This window comes from Rhinopithecus bieti, unplaced genomic scaffold (assembly GCF_001698545.2).
Source record: "Rhinopithecus bieti isolate Rb0 unplaced genomic scaffold, ASM169854v2 scaffold_2350, whole genome shotgun sequence".
In the NCBI taxonomy this organism is placed as follows: domain Eukaryota; kingdom Metazoa; phylum Chordata; class Mammalia; order Primates; family Cercopithecidae; genus Rhinopithecus; species Rhinopithecus bieti.
The window spans coordinates 530832-547520 of NW_016803902.1; the positions used below are offsets into that span (position 1 = coordinate 530832).

The 16689-nt window shown below is 51.6% G+C and overlaps 1 protein-coding gene across 1 annotated transcript in view; it reads right to left on the minus strand.

Moving 5' to 3' along the window:
* Positions 1 to 6007: 6007 nt before the first annotated feature.
* Positions 6008 to 16689, minus strand: part of PTPN5 (protein tyrosine phosphatase non-receptor type 5) — a 63667-nt gene continuing 52985 nt past the window's right edge. Inside the window, exons 9-15 of the mRNA XM_017858203.1 lie at positions 15591 to 15675; positions 11297 to 11376; positions 10976 to 11113; positions 10345 to 10455; positions 7110 to 7270; positions 6905 to 7018; positions 6008 to 6474 (exon numbers count right to left, since the gene is read on the minus strand). Coding sequence (XP_017713692.1) covers positions 6381 to 6474; positions 6905 to 7018; positions 7110 to 7270; positions 10345 to 10455; positions 10976 to 11113; positions 11297 to 11376; positions 15591 to 15675 — 783 coding nt within the window. The 3' untranslated portion in view covers positions 6008 to 6380. The remainder of the gene's footprint in view (positions 6475 to 6904; positions 7019 to 7109; positions 7271 to 10344; positions 10456 to 10975; positions 11114 to 11296; positions 11377 to 15590; positions 15676 to 16689) is intronic.

Consider the following 16689-nt stretch of genomic DNA (forward strand, 5'->3'; position numbering starts at 1 on the left):
AACACTTTCCTTGAGTCAGGAACTGTGCTAGGCACATATCAGAGGTGATTTTATTTAATTTCCACAGTATCCCACTGAAGTAGGTGCCTTTAGTATCCCACTAATCTGACAGAGGGGGAAAAGTGTGTTAAGAAGCTCTCATGGCCTGCTTTTAAATAGGAACCAGAGGTCTCAAACAGGCAGAATGCAGGGGACACCTGGCCTGCAGATGTCTTTTATGTGACCTCCACAATGTTTAAGCAAAAAAGTAGCCCTACATCTGAAATAGAAAGATTTCACATAAAAATTCAGATTTCTGGATTCTCAACACTGGACTTGTATTCCCATATGGCAACAGTCAGTGGGAGGTGAATAGTGGCTGCCCCTTTAGATGGGATATACCATCTAGTTTACCCCAGTCTTTTCCCTGCATTTATGTTCCCTGCCTGGGCCCTGTTGGTCAGTGGTCTACAGCTTTGGTTGCACATTATAATCCATGGAGAACTTTATAAGAAATATCTGATTGAATGGTCTGGGGTGAGACTCAGGTACTGCCGTATTTTTGCCCTCCTCCCACCCCCTGCTCTAAGGTGACTCTGATGTGCAGCCAGGGCAGAGAATCACTGCTATAAATCACTTGAGTTTGGAACTTCTGGTCTAGACCATATGCCTTGAGTCCCAGCTGTTCCACTTGCTCTGCCTCACTGGCCAGGAGGTGTTGGTTGGTATAGAGTATTATCTGGCCTTGACCTCTGTGCACAGAAGACTTTGAGAGACTCCATCGGTTTAAGGCTTTGAGGGAGGGGCAATGACTGTGAGAAGGGGTATCCAATGTCTCGGCCCCTGGCCATCTTTTAATCTCTTTCCACTAGAGACATGACTAAAACACTCTGTTCAGCTCTGAGACCATTTCTCAGCTTTCCCTTGGATCTGCCCTCCTCCAAGTCTGGCCCCAGTGGGCTAAGAGCCTGGAAGCTAAGGTCACCTTCTTGTTTATGTGTTCACCTTCTTTCTCCACTGGTAGCCCCAAGTCTCCTATTTCTTAAGTGGAGCAGGGTCAGCATTACTGATATGTAGATAAGGTAGCTACCCTCCTAATTTCCCCCATGCCTGAAGTTCTACCTTTGGAGATACAATCCGTTCACCTATGGCTCGGATCTCCTTCAGCAATTAAGAGCTTATCAATCATTCACACACATCCACACGATTGATCTTTTCTAAGCTGTTTTCCTGGAGATCTGATATGTGGTGTACATCCAGCTGGCTGAAGCTTTAACAAAGCCCAGATTAGAAGCACACATTGGGTGGGGGTTGCTGATGGTATTGTGGGCTCCTGAGGGGCCCATTAGTGGCACGACTGGGGCCACCCAAGGAATAGGTGTAGAGGAAGAATAGCTGCCCTTCCCGATCCATTCCCTGCCCCCATGCCACTTGCCTCCCACGATCTTGGTTGTCTGGGAGAAGGTCTGCACGTGGGTGGTGGAGCTGGAGAACTCCATGGACACGTGCTCCTGCAGCATCTGCTGGCTGTGAATGGTTGTCATGGTGATAGCAGGCGTGGGCACTCACCTGTGAGACTGGGGAGAGGATGAGGCCATGAAGGACAAGACAGGGAGTAGGAGGGAGATTCAGAGATGTTATGTGTGTGTTCAGACATAAGAGGAGATGGAAGCACACAGGAGAGGGCCAGGAGAGCAGTCAAGCTCTCTTTTCTTCATTTCCTAGCTCCCTTTTCCTGGTTAGTTACCAGACCCAATAGTCCTGTCCTCTCACTGAGCAACTCCAAACTATTCCAAGGTCTCAGAGGGAGGGGGCTTAGACTTACCCAGCCAACCAAGTAAGGCCTGGAAGGAGTTGAGGATACCTATTGATAGCTACATGGCACTAAGGAGGCAGTGCTGGATGTTTCATCAGGAGGGAATGCAGTCAGACCTAAGAAAGAACTTCCTGACTAAGCCATACTGGAGTAGGACTTAGAAGGAAGCTGTGGCTCTTATTCCTGGGCCCTGGGGAACCCGGATGCTAAAACAGATGACAAAACGTTGCTACAGTTCTGCTTGTGTTTGCGACATGGTAAAGGCAAAGGTTTAGTTTTCCTTACATTTTCTTTGAACTGGTAATTCAATCACATAGTTAAAGAATAAAACAATATAAAAATCCATATGGAGAGGCTCCCTCCCACTCCTGTGTCTATCTTACAACCTTCCCCATTGCAATAGGTAGCCAGTCTCTAGGCTCCTTCTAGACCTGCATCGTGCAAATAGGAAAACTCATATGTTCTTATCATCTTCCTTTTTTTTAGGTAGCCCATTATACACACTATTCTGACCCTTTCTTTTTTCATTTAATGTGTCTTGGAGACTTTTTCCATGCCAGATGATAGAGTTTCCTCATTCCTATTCAGAGTACCATGTTATCTCAATGAATGGATGTCCCTCCATGTTTTATTTAACCAGCATTGCGGTTTTTTTGTGCGATCTCGGCTCACTGCAACCTCCTCCTCCCAAATTCAAGCGATTCTCCAGCGTCAGCCTCCCCAGCAGCTGGGATTACAGGTGTGTGCCACATGCCCAGCTAATTTTTGTATTTTCAGTAGAGACAGAGTTTCACTTTGTTGGCCAGGCTGGTCTTGAACTCCTGACCTCAATTGATCCACCTGCCTTGGCCTCCCAAAGGGCTGGGATTACAGGTGTGAGTCACAGCGTCTGGCCAGCTTTGCAGTTTTTTTTTTTTTTTTGAGATGAAGTCTTGCTCTGTTGCCCAGGCTGGAGTGCAGTGGCGCGATCTTGGCTAACCACAACCTCCGCCTCCCGGGTTCAAGCAATTCTCCTGCCTCAGCCTCCCAAGTAGCTGGGACTACAGGCACGCACCACCATGCCTGGCTATGTTGGCCAGGCTGGTCTCCAATTCCTGACCTCGTGATCCGCCCACCTCAGCCTCCCAAAGTGCTAGGATTACAGGTGTGAGCCACCACGCCCGGCCCAGCATTGCAGTTTTTAAAGCCCTATTTTGTATATGAGGAATCTGATGTCTGAAAGAAATGACCCTGTCTAAGGTCACTCAGACTAGACTCCTAGCTGTTGACTCCAGTCCAGTGGTGTCCCAGAGGGCTCCAAAGCCTTCTTTAAACCAGGTAGTTAGGGGTTAAACTCTATTTCCTCCCTCCACCCCCTAATATATCTCTGCCTGGGCTGCTTCTACCTTTGGGTTCTGAGACTATTCCCCTGTCCCTATTCCTGCTATAGGGGACTACCCTATAGTCCCCTCTGGGCTCAGAAGGTGGTCAGCTTTGTCCCCTTCCTGAGGGAGGAGGGGAGACTTACCTTCAGCACTGACCAGTCCCTCCCAAAATTCGAATGCTGTGTCCACGGCTTTGGAGGCTCAGCTAGTGCCTGGACTGTACGGTGGCCCGTCTCCTTCTTCCTTTGCCCCAACGGTGAGGCTACCAGTGTCATCTGTTCCTTAAATGTCTGGCCCCCTGGGGGTGATTCCTTACTCAGGCTTTGCAGCTGTCTCAGCTAGATGGCACACTGCTTGGTTGTGGGGGGGAGGGGGTAAGGAGGAGGGCAGTGGAGAAGGGAGGTGGGAAACAAAGCTGGATCCAGGCTGGGGGAAACACTGAAGGCCAGGCAGGAACGAGGCTGAGGGTGGCAGTCCAGGGGTACTTTTTCTGTTCCCTTGTGGTACAGGTTTTGGCTCTCATTGCTGCTGGGGACCTCTCTGAGCTGAGGGGCTCAGGATAGTGTGTGCGCACAGGCACACACTCAGGTACATGTGCATGCATAGTCCAGCAGGACTCAGGGAGCAAAGCAACAGTCTGTATTTTCCAGGGACTGGGACGGGGTGAACTGGGGAGGGCCTCTGGGATCTGCTGCTTTGCTACACAAATCCAGGGGGTGCCATTCATGTTGCACTCCTATGTGTGGTTCATACACAGCCTGAGTATCTTTACAAGGCCACCCTGGGGAAGGACAGGGAAATGTTAGCTCTCCTTCTTCTTCCCACTTCAACAGCCCCATCTCCCTATTCTGGGTAGAAGAGTAGGAGGGCCCATCCTCTAGGGGTTGTGGGGAGGTCTCTGCTCTTGAGGGTGACCGGAGAGTATGGCCACCTCTTCTCAAGGACTTCCATCTGGGCTGCTTCAGCCACCTGTTGTTTTCTTTTTTTCTTTTGAGATAGAGTCTCTCTCTGTCACCCAGGCTGGATGCAGTAGTGCAATCTCGGCTTACTGCAACCTCCACCTCCCAGGTTCAAGCAATTCTCCTGTCTCAGCCTCCTGAGTAGCTGGGATTACAGGCATGCACCACCATAAGCCTGGCTAATTTTTGTATTTTTAGTAGAGATGGGGTTATCACCATGTTGGTCAGGTTGGTCTCGAACTCCTGACCTCATGATCTGCCCCCCTCAGCCTCCCAAAGTGCTGGGATTACAGGTGTGAGCCACCGTGTCCAGCCCACCCTGTTTTCTCATCATCTGTAGCACACCCCACATGCCTGGACCCTGGATCCCACCCAAGGTTCTGGCATCTTGTAAGGACTTGTTGGTCAGCACCTTTGCTCTGGACCCCTCCTTCTGCCCTGGGGTGACCCCCACCTGCCAGCAGTGGCATCATGGCTACTTTTGCTCCATCCCAGGGGGGCAGGGGACAAGAATAGAGCAGGAGTGTCCAGGATGGCTCAGGATCTCAGCCCACACGCAGATTCCCTGGGCCCCTTGGGAGAAGCTACTCTGAGCCCAGGCCTTACAAGGGAAATTACTGGGCTGCAGCTGCTGTTGGGACCTGTGGAGCCCACATGGGATAAGTGTTTGGCCAACAGGAAGGGGCCTGGGTGTGACCTGAATGTCTACTTGCTCTAGCATTGGCTTCTCTGGCACATCTGTTGGAATTGGTGATCTGCCAGCCACTGTGCCTTCCTTGGAAGCCTTCCACACCTGTCCTTGAGGCTCCACACCTGGCCCAGAGCATCTGTCAGGGCCAGGGCTGAGGCTGTGTGAGAATCCTGCAGAATGTTCCCAGTTTGGCTTTACAAATTTGGACTCGCTCCATACTCCCAGTCTCCACAAGGGGCTCCAGTGAGCAGAAGGGCCAAGCTCTCTGTGTGCTCATGCTGGGGAGAGGCACAAAGACCCAAGTACAGGAAGGCAGGCAGTGGAGGTGAGAGGCAAATCACACAGACCCAGGTGGTTAGTTTTGCTCAAAATGCTCCGTTTATTGCTCTATTCAATGACCACGAGCGAATTATAAAAAGACACCAAATGTCTCTGTCTGCCGTGGGATAAATATTTAAAGTCAGCAATAAAAACACGTGGCTCCAAGATAACACATGTTGCCAGAGTCATGCATGCCCTCCTGGTGGGCTCTCAACACACGCATGGACATGGGAACACACGCAGAGCGACACGCAGTGAGACTTCTGGGAAGGCTTTCCCACAGTGACACGAAAAATGTCTCACACAGATCTGGGGCTGAGTCCCCACCCAAACCTTGAGCTCCCCTCCCCTCCCCAACAGGGCCCAGATCCTCTGGGTTCTCCACGCCCCATCTGCCCCCTTCCTCGCCAGTGCCTCACAGGCTGGGCACCCTCCTGAGGGCATCTGACACCCAGAGGCCACCCTGGCTGTGATGCCCACTCCAACCTAGAGACCTCTCCCTCAGCTGGAACTCTGGTAGCCCTCCGGAGCTCCCCATGCCTAACTCCCAGTCATCTGCCTTTTGGGAGAAGTGCGGGTGAGGCCGAGGCAGGCAAGTCCGCCCAGGTTGCTTAGGGGCTGGAGCTCATTACCCCTTCCTGGCCGAGGAGACACAGTGTCCGGTACAGACAGCAGAGATGGACAGACAGACAGAACACACTGCAGCAGGACACAGAGTGTGGCACGGAAACATTCTGGATCAGGTATTGATGGAACCATCGTTAAAACTGGGGCCCAGGGTCTGTGTGGTGTGGATCAGGCCCTGGGGCCCCAGGCCCGGCCTGGCATGTCCCTCCCCGACCCTGCCCCACTCCTNGAGACACAGTGTCCGGTACAGACAGCAGAGATGGACAGACAGACAGAACACACTGCAGCAGGACACAGAGTGTGGCACGGAAACATTCTGGATCAGGTATTGATGGAACCATCGTTAAAAACTGGGGCCCAGGGTCTGTGTGGTGTGGATCAGGCCCTGGGGCCCCAGGCCCGGCCTGGCATGTCCCTCCCCGACCCTGCCCCCACTCCTCAATATGTACAGTAGGAAGAGTAATGCTGGAGGGTAGGGGCCAGGCCAGGCTGACAGAGAGGACAGAGGGAGCTGACTGAAGGGGAGGAAGCGGAGAGCAGGCCCAGGACCCAAGGCGGGGCCCTGGGTGAGGGCCGAGACTCAGGCTGGGCAGTGCCCAGAGAACCTTGCAGGAGAAGCGCAGTCATTCTGGGGACTGGTGGGACAGCTGCTTTTCGTAGAGGCTCATGACGTGGTGCACAAACTGGTACTGCTCACATGTCTGGATCATGCCGCCCCTGCCCGGCAGAGATGCACAGTGGGGGCAGGGTCGTGGAGGGATGGGCTGTGGGAGGGTGCCTCAAAAGCCACGGAGTAGCCATTACTTGCCAGGCCTTGTCCTTGTGCATCTTGGAGAGACCAACCCTTGCCAACCATTACCCTCTGCCCCTTCCTATCAGGGACACAGATGACATGTCCTACTGCTTTCAGCCTCTCAGCCTCTGTCCTTTTGTCCACCAGCTCTGCTTTTCTTCCCTCTTCATCCGGCCCCCCACTGTCTGGATCCTGCCTCTCTACCCAGCTGTCCTCGCTACTCCTTGTCTGCCCATCAGTCCATGCCAGTGTTTTCCATCTGCCCCTCACCCCCCCATGCACATGTGGGTCTCTCCCTCTACCCCGTCGAGGCTCTAGCTCCCCTGTATGCCCAGCCCCCACCCATGGGCTGACCTGTCCTGACGGAGCTGGCACGTGGTCTTCAGGATGTCCACCACACCCTCCTGCCGCAGCTGCTGGCAGCAGATGCTGGTGGCAATGAAGCAGCCGGTCCTCCCAATCCCTGCACTGAGGGCCGAGGGGACCGGTGGGGTGAGGGGCAGGGCAGCCCAGCGGGTGGGGGGCTGCCCCGCTCCAGTGGCTGGCTGGGAGGACCCACCTGCAGTGGACGATGATGGGGGCACAGTGGGGCCCCTCCTGCTGGGTTGCCTCCTCCACCTCCCGCACCAGGTGCAGGAGTGGGGGGGCCCGGTCTGGGGTCTTCTGGTCGGGCCAGGATGTGAACCAGTAATGCTTCAGGCCTCGCTCCTCAGTCCCACTCTGTCGAGGAGACAGAGGCCCACCCCAGGTATGTGTGAACTCCTTCAGCTCACAAACCAGCCCAGAGATAGAGATGGGATGGGAGGAAGAAGAACACAGGAAGCAAACAGAGAGTGGAACCCCTTAACCCTTCCATCTAGGCCATGCTGCCCAGTGGCGCCAGACAGAGACCCAAAGCCAGCTTGGTTTTGGAGGTTGGTCAGTGGTGTTGGCGTGGATCTTGTCTTTGGTCCTGCCCCAACAACTTCAGGATCGTCCAAGAGGGGCCAAGAGCCCCTTCTCCAATTTATTACTGTCTCCGGGGCTCCTTATCTTAACAAATGGTCCCCCAGACATCCCTTTGTCACATAACCCAGCCCCAGGACTCTTCTTCTCCTCTTGCTGTGCCTCACCTGCGTGACTCGCCTCTATCTTAGTGCTCCAATTAGTGCTGTAAGTTTTTTTTTTTTTTTTTTGAGACGGAGTCTGGCTCTGTCGCCCAGGCTGGAGTGCGGTGGCCGGATCTCAGCTCACTGCAAGCTCCGCCTCCCGGGTTTACGCCATTCTCCTGCCTCCGCCTTCCAAGTAGCTGGGACTACAGGCGCCCGCCTCGTCGCCCGGCTAGTTTTTTGTATTCTTTAGTAGAGACGGGGTTTCACCGTATTAGCCAGGGTGGTCTCGATCTCCTGACCTTGTGATCCGCCCGTCTCAGCCTCCCAAAGTGCTGGGATTACAGGCTTGAGCCACCGCGCCCGGCCCAGTGCTGTAAGTTTTACCACCTCTTCACACTCCCCGCTTTACTGCCACGTTGACCTTTATCATTGCTCGAGTGTGGGAGATTTCTGCCTCATCCCCAACTGTCTCAGATCCACAGAATCAAAATAGTCTGTGTACAACACACTTCTGGACATGCTGCTCTCCTGCTGAAAACACATGGGTTTGGACTGAATGTGTGTGTCCCCCTAAGTTTACATGTTGTAACCAAACCCCAATATGGTGGTATTTGAAGGGAGGGCCTCTGAGGTGATTAAGTCATGAGAACGGAGCCCTCACAAATGGGATCAGTGCTCTTACAAAAGGGGCCCCAATGATCTTGCACTCCTTCTGCCATGTGAGGACATGACCCTGGAAGTGGGTCCTCACCAGGGTCATGGTGCCTTGATTTTGGACTTCCCAGCCTCCAGAACTGTGAAAAATAAACCTGTTGCTTACAAGCTCCCTGGTCTATGGTATTTTGTTATAGCAGCCTGAGCAGACCACGACATCCTTCAATGTCTCTCACTGCTCTCAGAATAAGACCTACTCTTCTCAGTCCTTCGCCTGGCTAGGAAGACAACTGCTACAGGGCCTGCCCTTCCAGACACACCTCCTGCCCCTGTGTACTTGTACTCAATGCTCCCACACTCCGAAAGGTTTGTAGGTAAAATCTCAGCAGCACACACAAACACATGTGCACACACACATGCACACAAGTGTTCCATCTTCCATGTCCTTCGTTTTATTTTTTACTCACTGGGAATGCTCTCCTGACTTGTTTGCCCCTGGTCAACTCTTACTTATCCTTCAAGATCCCATTTGGCACCACCACTTACAGGAGGCCCTCCCTGAGCACATTAGCTGGCAGAGTGTCCTTCTTTTATACATATATATATACTCATACACACCTATATATATATTTATATTTTATATATAATGTATTATATATATTTTATATGTTATGTATTTTATATATTTATATTTTATATATTATATATAGGTATATATAGGATGTGTATATCATATATACATATATGATATACATATCCTATATTCATCCAATTTAACATATGATATACATATCCTATATTCTACCTATCTCTAGCTCAGTACTGACCATCTTATACATGCTTCTCGAGGAAAGAGTCCAAGCTTTGGGAAGCTCTGTGTTCACAGTACCCAACCCAGAACCAAGCTCAGGCCAGGTATTTGTAATGTCTTATGGACAAAAGTAAATTCCCTCAAACGCCAAGAAGACCTGGTTCTTCCCTCATCATCTCCATGGCATTGAGAAGGTGAGCAGCCCTGCCTCATCTCAGCCTGTCTTTCTGTGGAATTTCTACTCAGGAAGCCATTTGCTCACGTCCTGGGTTACCTGGCTGTGACAGCGACCACTACCTCTGCTCTTGACTTCAGGGCCCTTCATGCCCTCCAACAAGACCTGGATCTTAGAGCTGCTTGGCGGGGGGCACTGCTCTTGGGGGCTGAGATGCTTCGACATCCTACCTAGCCCCTATCCAGTGGGAGAGGGAGCAGCCAGAGGGCCAAGTCTCTGGTCTTGTGCTCAGTAACCCCTGTGGCTGTCAGCATCAATGAACCTCCTTGGCTGCTCCTGGATAGGGCATCAGCTTCCTGGTGCCTGGCTCGCCTCTTCCAGCCTTCCCTAAACATGGGTCTTATTTCTCACAAGCGGAATCCACTAATCCCGATTTCAAAGGAACAGTCTCCTCTATTATGCTGATCCTGGAAGAAGCACAACTTCAGGGTGGGAGGATACCTTCCCCCACTCTTCTGGGCTGTTTTGTATTGCTCATATTTTGTGTGTCTTCCTTTTTCTTCCTGTTTTCTGTAACCACAGCCTCCCTGTACAACCCCAAAGCAGCAAAGAGTGCCTGCCCTCTTGTGGACAGATTGGGCACTACAGGCCAGAAGCCCAGCATCCCAGGTGAAGAGATGTTTCTAGGGAGGATCTCAAAGTCATGATGAACCCTCAATTATAAGGACAGTGCTGGAGGCTGCTGAAGTCCCCTCATCCAGACAGTCCTGGCCTTGGGTACATTTGAAGCATAGCTAGAAGGCATTATGAATGACAGAGTAGAAAGAGAGAGGAGCCCAACAGCATGAAATACAACTGAGGACTGGGAAATGCCAGGGGTTTGATTCTACCTCTGGCCCCCAAGTCCTTCACCTCTCACTTATCCCTAATTATCAGAAAATCTGGGAGTGACACTGGCTTTTAGGTCAGTTACAGTGGACTTTGGGGACCTGTTCTCTGTGGAGTCCCCAGTTAAGCCCCTACACTCATCCTCAGCTTCGCCCAGCCCTGCCCCAGGCCTCACCTTGAGGGAGATGAGTCGCAGCCGGTAATCCTCCGTGTGAATGACTTTCTGCACAGTGATCTCAACATCGTCGTACACCACCTGCTCCTCTGGCCAATACTCGGTGCATTTCTGCAGGGGCCCAGATCAGGCTGCCATACAATCCTGTTCCCTTCCCACACTCTCCCCAACACTTCAGCGGAGAGATACACAAGGGCAACAGGGTTGCTGCTACAGAGTGTTGGGTTCAAATCTCAGCTGCAAACTCTATAAGCTACGTCCCCTTCCTGAGCCTCCATTTCTTCCTCTGGAAAACAGAAGTGCTACCATCTGAAAGACTTTCATGGAGATTCAGTTAAATGGGCCAGGAGTACAGGAGTAGCCAACATCTGTCCCGGCAGGCTGGGAGGCAGCAGAGTGCTGTGTTTAAGGTCACAGGCATTGGAAGTGGAAAGACCACCTCCAGGCATGCCTGTATCTGTGAGGCCGGGGGCAAATGACTTAACCTCACCAAGCGTCACATCTCCTCATCTTGGCAGCAGAGTGAACACCGCCAATCTTGTGAGATTGTCATAAAGATTAATCTGAGAATAAGACACTTAGTGTAGGGTGCAATGTAGCAGGCACTCGGAATGAGGACGGGGGTCCCTACCTCGTTCATCTCCTCGATGTTGGTGATCATGACAATGATGGGCGTGTGCTCCTGCCACACCATGCGCCAGAAGTCGGCGACCGTGCTGACGATGGGTCCCTGAGTGGCGATGTACACCTTCTCCTCCCCACCATAGCCCTGCGGCCAGCCAAGACCAGGCTGTCAGAGTCAGAGGCAGTGCTCCCAGGACCCCATCCCCACACTCAGGCTCTTCCCAGAAGCTGGCATGAGTCAGACTGGTGTAGGGACAAGGCTGAAGGATGGATCCCATCGACTCAAGCCTCCCCTTCAGCAGGAGGCTGTCAGGGTGGGAATACGTACCCGGATGTAGTTGGCATTGATGTAGGAACTCAGAGGGTCGTCAGGGTCTGGTGAGGTCAGACACACTCTGCTGTGAGGGTCTGGGGTGGTAGGAGACAAGTAAGGCTGGAAGCTGGGCCCTCTGGGGCAGGGCCCACCTTCTCTGGCCTATTCCAGGATACCCATATTTCTTCTGTGACCTTAGCAGTTCTTCCTTTCTTTGTCCAGCAGCAAAACATTCCCCCATTCATGGTTCATTTTGCAGGCGAGGACTCAGGATGAGGAGGAGGGTGGAGAGAGAGAGAGGTGTCCCCGGGTCTCCACCTGTCTCTATCCTTAGCCTGTGCCCCTTAAGTTGCCCTATATTCACTGTGCCTTAGTTTCTGGAGAGGAGACAGCTAAGTCAACAATAGAATTACCTAGGGAAATTCCTGTACAGATCTTGGACAGCAAGAGACAGCTAGCTTGAGTATACACTGTCATTGACTTGCTGTGTAGGCTTGTAAAACACATAGCCTTTCTAAGTCCCAGTTTTCCTATCTGTCAAACGGAGGCAAAGATGTCTACTTCCTTGGGCTGCTGGGAAGACGAATGAGAAAAGAGAAGTGAAAGTTCTATATAAATGGTAAAGTGCTTTATAAATATAAAGGGCTATTAAGATGTGGGAATAGAAAGTTGAGGGAGCTACTAAGATGAAAACGATAGTCTCCCCTATCTGAAATAAGACTGGAGGGTCTTAGCCTCATGTGCACATGTGCAAAAAGGGTTTTTTTTTTTTTTCCTTTCAATTTATTCACATGTCAAATCCCATAGTAAAAGGGGCTCTCTCTGTCACTCAGGCTGGAGTGCAGTGGCACGATCATGGCTCGCTGCCGCCTCTAACTCCTGGGCCCAAGTGATCCTTCTGCTTCAACCTCCTGAGTAAGCAGGACTACAGCCATGTGCCACTGCACCTGGCTAAATTATTATTATTATTTTTTTGGGTAGAGATGAGTCTTGCTATGTTGACTAGGTTGGTCTCCCATTCCTGGCTCAAGTGATCCTCCTACCTCGGCCTCTCAATGTGCTGGGGTTATAGGCATGAGCCACTGTGCCCAGCCCCCACCCTGCTCTTCTTCCTGAAGTAGATTTTGTTTTGTTCCAGCTAGATCCTCCCTGCATTGACTATTCGGTCAGCCTGCAGAGGCCGAGACTGAGGTTGTATGGGATAAGGGGGAAGCTGGCTGGAGGCCTAGAGTCCTGGGTTCTGGTTTAGTTTTGTCATCAGCCCACTTGTCCAGGACTCAGTTTACTTCCTGTAATAGGGAGGACTGGACTAAAGACTTCCAGTGTGCACATCAGGAGGCTCTCACAGGCAGTAGAGGGGGGTCTACACCGTCTTAATGAGTCTACACCGCTGAGCCAGAGAGGCTAGGTTCAAATCCTGATCCTGACTTACTAGCAGTGTCAACATGGACACAATTTACTTCATCTCCCTGTGCCTTATCTGTAACCTGGGGATGGTCATTCCACAGTGACCTTGCTTATCTTGTAAAGAAGTTAACTTTAACAACTAGAGTCCTTATACCAGTAATTAGGACCAACACAAAGTATCAGCTGCTGTTATTACTGCATTATTGCAAGTTCCACAGGTTAAAGGATAAAAATAAGTATCCTAAACCCAGTAGGAGAAATTGGGGAGGTAAAGGGCACAAGCTTTGCCTCTTTAGCCCAACCCCACTGTCTAAATTTTTGGCAGGTGATTTGGAGGCAGTTCTTGTGAAGAGGGGGCGTAGAGGGTGGCAGGGATGGAGAGAAGCGAGGGTAAGCGGGAGGGGGCTTTTGGGGGACCTGCAGCAGAGGAGGGCAGGAAGCTCTGTGTGGGCCATCTCCCATCTCCCTGTCTGCAGGCAATGCTGTTCTGTCAGATTCACATGCACGGTGCAGGGTAGGGAGTGGTGAGAGGTGAGGCTGGAGAGGATCCAGGTGAAAAAGGGTCTTATAAACCAGGCTTAGAAAGCTGGATTTAGGCTGGGCATGGTGGCTCATGCCTGTAAGCCCAGCACTTTGGGAGGCTGAGGTGGGCGGATCACTTGAGGTCAGGAGTTCGAGTCCAGCCTGGCCAAACATGGTCAAACCCTGTTTCTACTAAAAATATAAAAATTAGCCGGAAATTGCTTGAACCCAGGAGGCAGAGGTTGCAGTGAGCTGAGACTGTGCCACTGCACTCAAACCTGAGGATTAAAAGGTGACAACAATGATGGCATTTAAGGAAGAGAATGACACAATTAGATTTCTGTTTTGCATCATTTTGGTGGCAATGGTAGGCGATGGAGAGGAGAGTGTGGGAGCCGGGAGCCAGAAGACCAGTTAGATGTTTACTGCAATGATCCAAGTAAGAAGTGTCAAGGATCACAGGGCTGTCCAGCCTGGCATGGCTCCAGAGGGCACTTATGTCAATCAATGTAATCTATGTAAATGGTGTCCCCTGGAATTGGGCAACATGAAAGCCTTAATCTCAAAAGCATCATTTGGCAGTGAGGCTGAAGAAGAGGATGTAGATCTGAGAGATAATTATTCATTCATTCATTCATTCATTCAAATAGGTGCAGAGCCCGGCACGGTGGCTCATGCCTATAATCCCAGCACTTTGGGAGGCCAAAGCAGGTGAAGGTAGCTTGAGGCCAGAAGTTCGAGACCAGCCTGGTCAAAAGAGCAAGACCTCCATCTCTACAAAAATTAAAACAACCCAAATAGGTGCAGAATGTCTACCACATGCCAGGCAGCACTGTTTGGATGCTTTGGACACAGCGGAGAAGGGGAGAGAAATTGCTCGCAGCATCTTGTTCTCAATGTGCCTGTGGGTTACTGGTCACTCTGCCTGTAATTGTGCATAGACCTCTCTCCCCCACTAGGCTGGAAGCTCCTTGTGCACAGAGTCTGTGTCGTATTTACAACTAAATCCTCAGTCCCTGGGGCAGGAGCTGAGGAAATGTGTGCCCAGTGAATGAGAGAACAAACCTCAGCGTGTCCTGGATCTGAGAGGCAGGCGCTGCTCAGCCTCACCTGCTCTCTGCCTCCCAACCCAGTCTCTACAGGCACAGGGTCCATTCTTGCTGGACACAGACAAAATTCTTTATTGGGCTCAGGGCATGGTTGGAGGCAGCTAGAGCCTCTCGGAATGCAGTGAGGACTGCATGGAATCCTGGTCTGCTCCCACCTTCCCTCAGTGGCTATTCTGAGTGGCCAGCAAAGTATAAGGTTCTAGGATACTCAAGTCCCTCCCTCCAGGTAGGGCTGGGATGGGGGAAGGCAAGATGAGGGAAGAGGTGAGCATCCCTGAATAATGCATCCTGGCCTTAAATGGTGCTTTGTTTAACTGGAACTACCTAGAGACTGTGTAACCATAGCAACTACAAGTCGATATTTTAAAAGTTAAAAATAAGTCATGACATCTTACATGTTGCTGGAGATGCTGATGGCAAAGCTGCTTTTTAAAAGCCTTGCTACTCTACAAACTGAATTGGAGTAGGTTTATGGGGATTCACTTTCAACAAGGGCCTGGGGTCAGAACTTGGCAAAGGTGGCAGGCTCATCGAAGCTTGATAAAAGTTATCTGAAAATGATACCCCAGGGCTGAAAGAGGAGCATCAGGTCACCTGGTCTAACTGCCCCCAAAGGAGGAAAACCCCTTTCAGACCTTCTAGGGGACTGCTCATGCCGCCTCACTTGAATATACTGAGTGACAGGGAGCTCACTCCCTGACAGAGACAACTCATTCGCCTGTGGGAGTGGATGTCCCTGTTAGAGAGCTTACAATCCGACCACACTCCACGCAGTGTAGACAGAGAGCCTGACAGCCTGACTGTGGGATCACAGAGGCCCAGGTCTGAAATTCAGCTCTGCACTTCCTAGCTGTGGGACTGTGGCTGAGCCACTTAACTTCTCTAAGCCTTAACTTCCTTTCCTTAAAATCTGCCCACTCTGAAAAGATAGAGGATATGAAAAGTGACCTTTCGGCTACCACACTGTGGCTAGGAGCTGCTGTCATTACCACCCTTTCTCTCTGGGTTTCTAGAGGGCTCAGCACAACACATGGCCAGGCAGGGCAAAGGACCAGAGAGTGCAGTGTGAGGAAATGAACTCGCCTCTGGCCTCAGCGGGGTGGCGCTTCCCTTCAGCCAGCACACCCGAATCCTCTGTTCCACCTCCTCTAGCGATGAGTGTCCCCTCACCCCTGGAGGCCCAGCTGGGGGCTTCTGGTCCTCCTCAGGGTGAGGGGCCCCCAGGTGAAGCTGAGCCTGCCCCCATTCCCTCTGGGGCAGCGAGTACTCACTGGGAAGTATGGTTTTGTACCGGTTCTTCCGCACCAGCCCAGGGATGTCGTACTCTTTGGGATCCACGAAGTTCATGGGGATTTCCTGTGGAAGGAGAACACGGGGTGTGAGCAGCTGTGGGCCCTCACAGATGTTTGAATCCAGGGGCTGCTGTGCCCCCAACTCCTAGCCCAGGGGCTGGCTTGAGTGCACACATTCATTCAACAAACATTTACTATTAAGAGAGTTAGTGCTCACGAAGCATTCAGAACAGTGCCTGGCACATGCCGAGTACGTAATAAATATTATAATGACTGTTGTTTTTGGAGAGCCAGCCTGGTATATATAGTCAATAAATAGCTGATGAATGAAGAAAAAGACAGAAAGTGACCTGGCCAATCGCTGCCTTCCTCCGTGCTCCCTGGGTAGCATTCCTCCCCTGGGCATCCCTATCTTGGGGACCTGGGTTCGCACTGCTAGCTCTGTGGTAACACCCACTCCATCCTCATCTCATGTCCCGCCTCCTCTGAGAAGCCTTCCCTGATTCTCCAGCAGGAGAGAAGCCTCTTTCTGAGATCCCAGGAGTATTTGCAGGTCCCAACCACTGTCTGTGTCCAGAACTCTGAGTCTGAACTTCTCTCCTGGCATGTGAGGGCTTCTCAAATCTGGCCTCTCTTTACTTCCAGTTAGGCCTGCTTCTCCCCTGTTGTTAATCTGCTGTTCTCAGTCATGCCTCTGGGTCTGAGCTTGTGACATTCTGCCTCCTGAGGGCACTGGTCTCCCCTCACCCTCATCTCTCCAAGTTGTTCCCACCCTTTAAAGTTCACCTCTGCCTGGGCGCGGCGGCTCACGCCTGTAATCTCAGCACTTTGGGAGGCCGAGGCAGGTGGATCACGAAGTCAGGAGTTTGAGATCAGCCTAGCCAACATGTTGAAACCCCATCTCTAATAAAAATAGAAAAATTAGCCAGGCATGGTGGCAGGCCCCTATAATCCCAGCTACTAGGGAGGCCGAGGCAGGAGAATCACTTGGAACTAGAAGGCAGAGGTGGCAGTGAGACAAGATCATGCCACTGCACTCCAGCCTGGGCAAAAGGAGTGAAACTCTGTCTCAAAAAAA